This window comes from Rhinopithecus bieti, unplaced genomic scaffold (genome assembly GCF_001698545.2).
Source record: "Rhinopithecus bieti isolate Rb0 unplaced genomic scaffold, ASM169854v2 scaffold_63942, whole genome shotgun sequence".
Classification (NCBI taxonomy): Eukaryota; Metazoa; Chordata; class Mammalia; order Primates; family Cercopithecidae; genus Rhinopithecus; species Rhinopithecus bieti.
Genome location: NW_016824266.1, coordinates 396,466 through 406,417, shown reverse-complemented (window position 1 = coordinate 406,417; position 9,952 = coordinate 396,466). Strand labels below are relative to the sequence as shown.

General features: G+C 40.4%; 2 protein-coding genes across 2 annotated transcripts in view; one reads left to right on the top strand and one right to left on the bottom strand.

The window, feature by feature from the left end:
* TTC19 (tetratricopeptide repeat domain 19) overlaps window positions 1-9,952 on the top strand; it is a 51,083-nt gene that overhangs the window by 33,459 nt on the left and 7,672 nt on the right. The window lies entirely within an intron of this gene.
* Window positions 3,091-9,952, bottom strand: part of NCOR1 (nuclear receptor corepressor 1) — a 197,874-nt gene continuing 191,012 nt past the window's right edge. Inside the window, 2 exon segments of the mRNA XM_017862217.1 lie at window positions 3,091-3,651; window positions 6,020-6,199. Of these exon segments, the coding sequence (XP_017717706.1) occupies window positions 3,464-3,651; window positions 6,020-6,199 (368 nt within the window). The 3' untranslated portion in view covers window positions 3,091-3,463.

Sequence of the window (9,952 nt, the reverse complement as noted above, 5' to 3'; positions counted from 1 at the left end):
AAAAAAAAAAAAAAAAAAAAAAAAAAATTCCTGAAGAATAAAAACACCGGAAACCTGGAGGTCCAAATCCTCAGGGATAGACTAAAACTAGAGTTTTGTATGTTGCAGATGTAAATTTCTTCCTATTTTCTGTCTAATCTCATATTTACCATCCAGCTAATGCCATTTATCAATATCAAGTCTAGCTCAGAGAGATAAGATACAATATAAATCAGACTGAGTTTCAGTAGAAACCAGTATTAACATATGGTGATTTCTTAAAAAAATTAATGTCAACCATTCACCTTTTGCATTGAGAATGTTTTTACCTTTTCACAACTGCAGAGGTTACTGAAAGGTTTTTCATTCCAAGTTTTATTTATTTATTAATTTTAAATCATCCACAGTGACTCAGTGGTCTGGTTGTTGGAAACACTAGGAGTTTTCAGGATAGTCTCTTCATGTGGGTGTTCTCATTACAGTTCATTTGCACTGTTGTAAAATAAGGTACTGAAGCAAAAGGAGGACTGATTTCCTTTACTGATTGTTCTAAATTCAAAAGTGAATTGGTTAAAATCATGTAATTAAATTTTTTGAACTGTCCAGTGGTCACTGGAGTTTTCAGGGCATAGATATTTTTAAAATAGAATCACTCAGTGTACCAAAATTAAATCATTATGAAATTTCTAATCATAAACATGCACTGGAAAATTGGCTGTCAGAATACTTCTATGAAGAGTATTAGGAAGACCTTAATTTAGTTCTGGGTGCTAAAAAATCACGTGTAAGGATATAGTGTCAGAACAGTGAAATCTAAGTCTACAAAGAATATCATGCCTTTGTTTGCAGTGAACCTCAGTAAGTTGTCAGTGCTGCTCTGTGCTGTGCTTACCACTTAAATCATGATAAGGTGAACCTCCATAGGTAAGCCATGTGAGACTTCTGTCCTTTCATTTATTTTGAACCAAGAACTGTTACTAGATTTTAACTGTCATTCTGAGATTTCTTCTCCAGGTGATGGTAAATAAAGTAATACGCACATGCATTATGATGAGGATGGAGTGAGTGGTTCACAGCAGCTCACCTTCGGGTCCTCAAGTGGAACTGCAAGAGTAACAAGTTAGGCTCTGATCTGACATGTTCTCAGAAACTATACAGTTGACCTTCAAATAATGCAGGAGTTAGAGGCATAGACCTCCTAAGTATAAAAAATCCACATCTAACTTTGACTCCTCCAAAACTTAACTACTCATAGCCTACTGTTGACCAGAAGTCTTACGGATAACATAGTCGATTGACACATATTTTGTATATGTATTATATACTGTATTCTTACAATAAAGTAAGCTAGAGAAGAGAAAATGTTATTAAGATTATAAGGAAGAGAAAATATATTTACTATTCATTAAGTGGAAGTGGATCATCATGAAGGTCTTCATCCTCATCATCTTCATGTTGAGTAGGCTGAGGATGAGGAGGGGTTGGTCTTGCTATCTTGGGTGGCAGAGGTGGAAGAAAATCCGTGTATAAGTGGACCCACACAGTTCAAACCCGTGTTGTTCAAGGGTCAACTGTATTCTGACTCAGAATAGCTTAAGACCCTCAGGGTCATAGAAAAATACCATCATAATCTCTTTTATGGTAGGTTGGCAATATAAATTATTAACAAATTATAAAATATTACCAGTACCTGAAAAGAAAAATTCAGCAGAAAACTGTGAAGTGGAACATTTAGTCACTGTTTGTCATTCATTTTGAAATTTTTATGTGTTTACATATATCTATTGTAAATATACCAACTTTCCAAGTACTAGGAATGCCTGATCTAAAGTTTGTGTTGGGGACCTCAGGTATACAGAAGTGGAACAGGGACAGGAGTGAAAGCTTTGACTGGAGACAAATGTGGGCTTATGGCCTATCTCTGTCACTCATTTAACTGTATGGGCAAAGTACTAAACCTGTGTCTTCATCTGTAACATAGGGATTAGACACTAGTGATAGGAGGGTCTTGGTCAGTAGCTAATCACAGAGCTGCTTCCTTAAAAGCCTTGAGTACTTTTGTTTAAAAGTCTAGATCTACTTGAAAGTCTGTAAAGTACTAATTTTTATCATCTTGAGAGATCTATTTCTCCCCTTTCCAGTTACCGGTGGCATTCTCCCAAAACTTAGTATCTATATGTTATGGAAAGATAATTAAATGCTATGATAAAATGTATGAAAAAAACTTTAAAATTCAGCAAGCAATTCTTAATGAAAGATACAACTGGCCCTCTAGTACCATAATTAGTTTAGAATTCAGTCTTTTAAATTATTTGCACCTTGAGAATCTGTGAAATGAAAACATTTAACAGTAAACTCTTATCCCAAGGAAGCAAAGTGAGAGTAAGTGCTGGTCCATAGCGATGGGGAAAAGGGCTGTGTTCACCATGAGTTTTTCAGGATACAGCACAAAGCACATCTAAATACTACACAGATCATTATCTTTTAACCCAACCAATCATATATATCAAACTAAGGGAAAAATATGTAAGCTTTTCCTTTGGAACCTGAGACACCAGGAGCCTTAAACCACAAATAATCTACTGTAGCTATGGACAGGGTAGTCAAATTTATTTCAAAACAAAAGCTTTGTTGGGCTGCATCAAATGCAGGAGAAAAGGAATACTTAGGGGCATGGTTAAATTACCAGTGTGCATAACAGTGAGGTATGCCTCAAATAAGCCTTTAAAACTTTATAAACTGAACTAGAACATACCCATGCAGTAATATTTTTTCAGTGCTACTAATGAAAAAAAAAAAAAAATTAAAGCCTGCACTGGAAATTTACAATATGGCAGAATTTGTTACTTCTACCTTCTGACCCTAACGTACAGATTTTATGACAGGGTCTGTGTTAAAAATCTAAACATTTTCACAAGATTTTAAACATCACTGGAAAGCTGAATTTAGAGGAAACAAAATCAGATGAAAGTACAATGCCCGTGACAGCCAACATTATGTAACTGGGCTGTATGAGGTTGTTTAGAAGGCTAGGGTTAAAAAGATAGACAAAAGATTTTAAAATCACCCCCAAAGTTGATGCGCTGATTTGAACATAAGTACACCAGATACTACAGCAAGGGGATATACACTGCAAAAAGGTCATCTATTTACAGAAGAGTGATTTAAAGACATTATGGTTTTCTTTACAAACAGATGTAAGAACAGGAACTGTCCACTTTTTAAAAACTCTACATCTCAACCCTCCACTATTATTATAGTCCACTGAATTGCCTGTGTCAAAGGCAGTTTTTTGTATGGTTTTTTCCCATGTGACTCTCCAAATGAATTTCCATCATTTCTTCATCAATCTGTGGGCTGGCTCTCCTGAAAAGTCTCAGGGAGTAAGTCATAGGAGGGCAGGTTTTTGACCTGCTACTAAAAATTAAACCACCAAAAACTAGAGATCCCTCTCCTGCACCCTGTTCCCCTCACTTTGTGCAGTTCAGTCATCACTATCCGACAGGGTCTCGTACTGTGCTGAGAGCAGTGGGGCAGGCTCTCGCTCCCAGATCCTGTTCTGTTGGTGAGGAGCTGCTTGGTTCACAGCAGAGGGAGCACATGCAATCGGTGTTGGTGGAGTACTGCTGAGCATCCGCATAGTCAGAGGGTTATAAGGAAACTGAGTTGAGCCTGACAAAAGAAAAATTAGGTTTTTATTGTCATGAGCATAACTGCTACTTTATCCAATCCAACTTTTGTAGGATGGAGTAGAATAGAATTGTTCTAAAATGGTCATGTGACACCATGAAAGCAAAATGAATACAACATGGAAGGGCCAAAGTCTCACCACTTAAATCCTAGCCAATGATATGTAGCAGTCAGTGCGGGTCCAAAAAAGCAGAGCAACATGAATAGCATATGATTGAGGGCTGTTGAGCCCAGAAGAGAAAGCCCAGGCTAGATTTTTAGTTAAGTCTATAACTATCAGGTGTTTCCATGGAGAATCCAAGTTGTACTATTGAGTATTAAGCTCTAATTGAAACAGAGTCAGGTTATGCCAAGAGCTTTCTTAACTCTTAAAGAGAAATGCAAGAGTACAGTTCTCAACAACAGACAAGTACCCAGGAACATCTGCAGACTGAGGGGCAGCAGGATGCGTGTCATCTGCTGAATCTCACTGGGCAGATTTTAAAGTATACAAGATTGAGAAATGAGGTAATTAATGAAAACTGCTACCCTTCATCAGTTTCTAGATGTTTAATTGTCCCCAGAAAGCCTCCTACAGCTTAAGAAAACGCAAAAACAGGCCAGGTGCAGTGGCTCACACCTGTAATCCTAGCACTTTGGGAGGCCGAGGCGGGTGGATCACCTGAGGTCGGGAGTTCGAGGCTAGCCTGACCAACATGGAGAAACCCTGTCTTACAAAATTAGCCAGGCGTGATGGCGCATGCCTGTAATCCCAGCTAGTTGGGAGGGTAAGGCAGGAGAATCACTTGAACCCAGGAGGTGGAGGTTGCAGTGAGCCAAGATAGCACCATCGCACTCCAGCCTGGGCAACAAGAGTGAAACTCCATCTCAAAAAACAAAAACATAAAACATAACCATTTCATCAAATAATAAATCTCATGTATGGTCTAATTAATTCTTCCCTAAGAGAGATTTGAGAAGCCGCAACCACTAGTCTAGGCTATAAGCTTTCAAACTCGAACACAACCACTTTGCATGTGGCATGAGTTTTATAATGCAAAAGGCTGATATAATTTATATATGTCTTAAGGGGCAGGGCACATTTCAGATTTTTTTCAGTGACATATTTGTATTTAATCCTAAGGAAAAGATGGCTTATAATTCTCTGAGACTCTAAAATTCATAATATCCCAATTTTATTTTAAAAGTCTGTTGCTTTTTAAAGCTACCATGATCATAGTTATTATTTACATTTTTTTAAGTTTACAAATAGGCACCAAATAGAAAATAATGAGTGTCCTGGAGTATTGTTTTTCATCAGTTTGTGTAAAGGTAGTGAATGTACAGAGAGATGACGGCTTTTTTTGTTTTTGTTAAGATGGAGTCTCATTTTGTTGCCCAGGATGGAGTGCAGCGGCACAAGCTCACTTCACTGCAGTCTCCACCTCCCAGGTTCAAGCGATTCTCCCACCTCAGGCACCTGAGTAGCTGAGATTACAGACACATACCACTGCACCCGGCTTACTTTTGTATCTTTAGTAGAGACGGCGTTTCACCATGTTGGCCAGGCTGGTCTCAAACTCCTGACCTCAAGTGATCCGCCCACCTCAGCCTTCCAAAATGCTGGGATGACAGGCGTGAGCCATCGTGCCTGGCCAGATGATGGCTTTTTAAACTAGTCTTCTCATTTCTAATTTTGATTTCTTAGTATTTACCCTTCATATTGGTATCTTAGAGAAAGTAAGTTCTCTTAGAAGTGGCATGGGTACATTCAGGTACAGTTCTCAAAGTAACTAAAACCACCTTATTTGCTTTGCAAATGTTCACTACCAGTGTAATACAGAAGTGAGGAGAATGGCTGAGATTATTTTTTCATAGCTCTTCCTTTGTTTATGGTAATCAGGCTTTGCATTCTAAAAATGTTTCAGGTTATATGTGCATATTCTGGGCGTGTGCATTGGTTGATGCCTGTAATATGCTTTGGGAGGCCAAAACAGAAGGAATGAGTTCAGGAGTTCGAGACCAACCTGGGCAACGTAGTGAGACCTTGTCCCTACAAAAAAATGTAAAAAAAAAGGAAAAATTAGCCAGGTATGGTTGTGCACACCTCTAGTCCCAGGTAGAGGATCACCTGAGCCTCAGAGGTCGAGGCTGCAGTGAACCATGATCATACCATTGCATTCCAGCCTGGATGACAGAGCGAGACCCCTCAAAAAAATATTTCTGTTCTGGAAAGTGAAACCTACTAATGATACAGAAATGGGAATATAGGTTTCCAAATTAGAAGAGTTGCTGAATTCTGAAGAACTAATAACCAAGACATTGATATTACTGCTTTGTCTCATTTTCTAAGTTAAAGCAGGCTCCTTACCTGTTGAAGACGGCCTGTCTTCCCAGGCCCACCCTGGCGTCTGCCTATGGTAATCCCCTTCTGAATGTACAGAGGAGACTGAAGAAGGCCGTTCGGTTCCTAAGTAGCCTTGCCCAGGGATAGGAGATTTAGATTTCCTGCTGTTTGACTTGCTGATCAGCTTTGGTTTGCAAACTCCTCCTAAAAGTGAAATTCAAGTTAAAGTATTAATATATTAAGTTCTCAAAATGCTAATGATTATATAGTGCTAAATGAAAAAAGCAGAATGGGAACACAGAGATTCCAGATCCTGGTACTCAATGAAATAAAACACTGCAGACATACTTCAGAGATACTGAGGGTTCAGTAANAAAAAAAAATACATTCTTTTTTTTTTTTTTTTTTTTTTGAGACGGAGTCCTGCTCTGCCACCCAGGCTGGAGTGCCGTGGCCGGATCTGAGCTCACTGCAAGCTCCGCCTCCCGGGTTTACGCCATTCTCCTGCCTCAGCCTCCCGAGTAGCTGGGACTACAGGCGCCAGCCACCTCGCCCGGCTAGTTTTTTGTATTTTTAAGTAGAGACGGGGTTTCACCGTATTAGCCAGGATGGTCTCGATCTCCTGACCTCGTGATCCGCCCGTCTCGGCCTCCCAAAGTGCTGGGATTACAGGCTTGAGCCACCGCGCCCGGCCAAGAAACCACTTTCTTTGCTTATCCCTAAGAAGCAACTCATCCATTTCAAGTTTGATGATGAGATTGCAGCAATTCAGATACATCTTCAGGCTCCACTACTAGTTCTAGTTCTCTTGTTATTTCTTTTTTTTTTTTTTTTTTTTTTTGAGACGGAGTCTTGCTCTGTCACCCAGGCTGGAGTGCAGTGGCCGGATCTCAGCTCACTGCAAGCTCCGCCTCCCGGGTTCACGCCATTCTCCTGCCTCAGCCTCCCGAGTAGCTGGGACTACAGGCGTCCGCCACCTCGCCCGGCTAGTTTTTTGTATTTTAGTAGAGACGGGGTTTCACCGTGTTAGCCAGGATGGTCTCGATCTCCTGACCTCGTGATCCGCCCGTCTCGGCCTCCCAAAGTGCTGGGATTACAGGCTTGAGCCACCGCGCCCAGCCTCTTTTTTCTTTTTTAAGGCAGGGTCTCACCTCTGCTGCCCAGGGTGCACTGCAGTGGTGCAATCACGGCTTACCAGCTCACTAAAGCCTCAACTTCTTGGTCTCAAGCACTCCTCCCACCTCAGACCCAAGTAGCTGGGACTGCAGGTGCGTACCACCACACCCGGCTACTGTTTAAAATTTTTGCAGAGATGGGGTCTCACTATGTTGCCCAGGTTGGTCTCAAACTCCTGGGTTCAAGTGATTCTACTGCCTCAGCCACCCCAAAGTGCTGGGAGTACAGGCATGAGCCATCATACCCAGCCTCTCTTGCTATTTCTACTACACCTGCAGTGACTCCCTCCACTGACGCCCTCCCAAGTTATCCATGGGAGTTAGAATCATCTTTTTCCAAACTCCTGTTAATGTTGATACTCTTAACTCCGCCCAAGAATTACAAATGTCTTTAATAGCATCTAAAATGGTGAATCCTTTTCAGAAGGTTTTCAGTTTGCTTTGCTCAGATCCATCAGAGGAATCACTATGGCAGCTATTGCCTTATGAAATGTATTTCTTAAATAATAAGACTTGAAAGTAGAAATTACTCTTTGATCCATGGGCTGCAGAATGGATGTTGTGTTAGGCGTAAAAACAACATTCATCTCCTTGAACCTTTCCATCAGAGCTCTTGGGTGACTAAGTGGATTATTAATGAGCAGTATTGAAAATCTTTTTTTTTCTAAGCAGTAGGTCTGAACAGTGGGCTTAAAATATTCAGCAAGCCATTCTGTAAACACATGCTGTCATCTAGGCTTTGTTCTGTTTCTAGAGCACAGGTAAGTAGACCGAGCATAATTCTTAAGTGCCCTAGGATTTTCAGAATGGTAAAGGAGTGCTGGCTTCAACTTCAAGTCACCATCTGCATTAGCCCCTAACAAGAGAGTCAGCCTGTATTTTGACGTTTTGGACTCTTCCAGTAGAAGGCTGTTTTGTTTACATGGAGGATCTGTTGTTTAATGTAGTCACCTTTATCAGTGATCTTAGCTAGGTCTTCTGAGTAACTTGCTGCAACATCTTCATCAGCACTTTCTCCCTCCCTCACCTTGCACTTTTATGTTATGGAGACGGCTTCTTCAGCCTCTGAACCGGCCTCTGCTAGCTTCAGCCTTCTCGTCTGTGGCTTCCTCACCTCTCTAAGCCTTCAGAGAATTGAAGAGTTAGGGTTTGGATTAGGATTAGGTTTTGGCTTAAGGGAATGTTGTGGCTGGCTTGGTTTTCTATCCAGACCACTAAAACGTTCTGTGTATCACAAAACACTGTTTTGCTTTATTACCATTTGTGTGTTCACTGGAATAGCACTTTCAATTTCCTTCAAAAACTTTTCCTTTGCATTCACAATTTAGCTAATTGTTTGGCGCATGAGGTCTAGTTCTCAGCCTGTCTTGGCTTTCAACATGACTTTCTCACTAAGCTTAATCATTTCTGACTTTTCATTTCAAGTGACAGACTTGTGATTCTTCTTTTCACCTGAACACTTAGAAGCCATTGTAGGGTTATTAACTGTCCAAATTTGAATATTGTTGTGTGTCAGGGAATAAGGAAGCCAGAAAAGGAGAGAGACAGGGAACAACCAGTCAGTGGAGGAGTCAGGACACACACCACCTTTATGGGTTGTTTGCCATCTTATATGGGCGCTGCTCATGGTGCCCCAAAACAATTACGATAGTAATATCAAAGATCACTGATCACCATCACACAGATAATAATCATGAACAGGTCTGAAATATTGTGAGAATTACCAAAATATGACACAGAGACACAAAGGAGAGCACATGCTATTAAAAAAATACTGCTGATAGACTTGCTTGACGCAGGGTTGCCACAAACCTTCAGTTAAAAAAAAAAAAATTAAAGCACAATAAAACAAGGTATGCTTGTATTTAGAAGAAAGCCAGAATTTCACTTGTAACAATCAAAACAAAAAACAAGGGTCATCCTCCTGCCATTAAAATGTGGTAATTAAGGAATTGAAATTTCTGGAACATCAAGGCTTCTTTACTGGCCTCAGAGTACAGAAACTGCTTAAGAAAGAAGGCAGGGTGACAAAAATCATACTTCACTAATGACCAACCCCCCTTCCCAACTGGAGTTAATACACCACACAAAGAAATATGTAAAGGAAAAACTGCAGAACAAAGCTTCTTCATGCTACTACAGGACTTGAGCAGAGGCTCAGCAAGTTTTGATAGCCCTTTTGGATTTTCCACACTGTGTAGCTGATTAACTCGGCAGAAGTTCACAGAACTGAGACACCTCTGACTGTGCTCTAAAAGAAAATATCAAAAAGAGCTCAGAAGAGATCAGAGCCCAGGTCACCATCAAACTTTTTCCTCAGCCGCAGCAAAACAATTTCACACTGCCCCAAATTCCTATACAACTAGTACAATTGTAATTGCCTATGTCACCAGTCTTATAACCTTAAAACATACACATTTAAAGCCAATAAAACTTGGAAGGTAAGAACAGAAAGAGGAAGATGATCCTCATTTTTCAGAGGAGGAAGTACACTGATAAGGTCTTAAAGTTAACATGTATAGTTTTTTTTTTTTTAAAGATCTCTAATCTCTTTAATATTTTTCTTAACCATAGTGAGATAGATCTTTTGCTTGATGATAACAGAAAAATAAATCTAAGCTAAAACAGAAATACTTGCGCCGGGCGCGGTGGCTCAAGCCTGTAATCCCAGCACTTTGGGAGGCCGAGACGGGCGGATCACGAGGTCAGGAGATCAAGACCATCCTGGCTAACACGGTGAAACCCCGTCTCTACTAAAAATACAAAAAAACTAGCCGGGCGA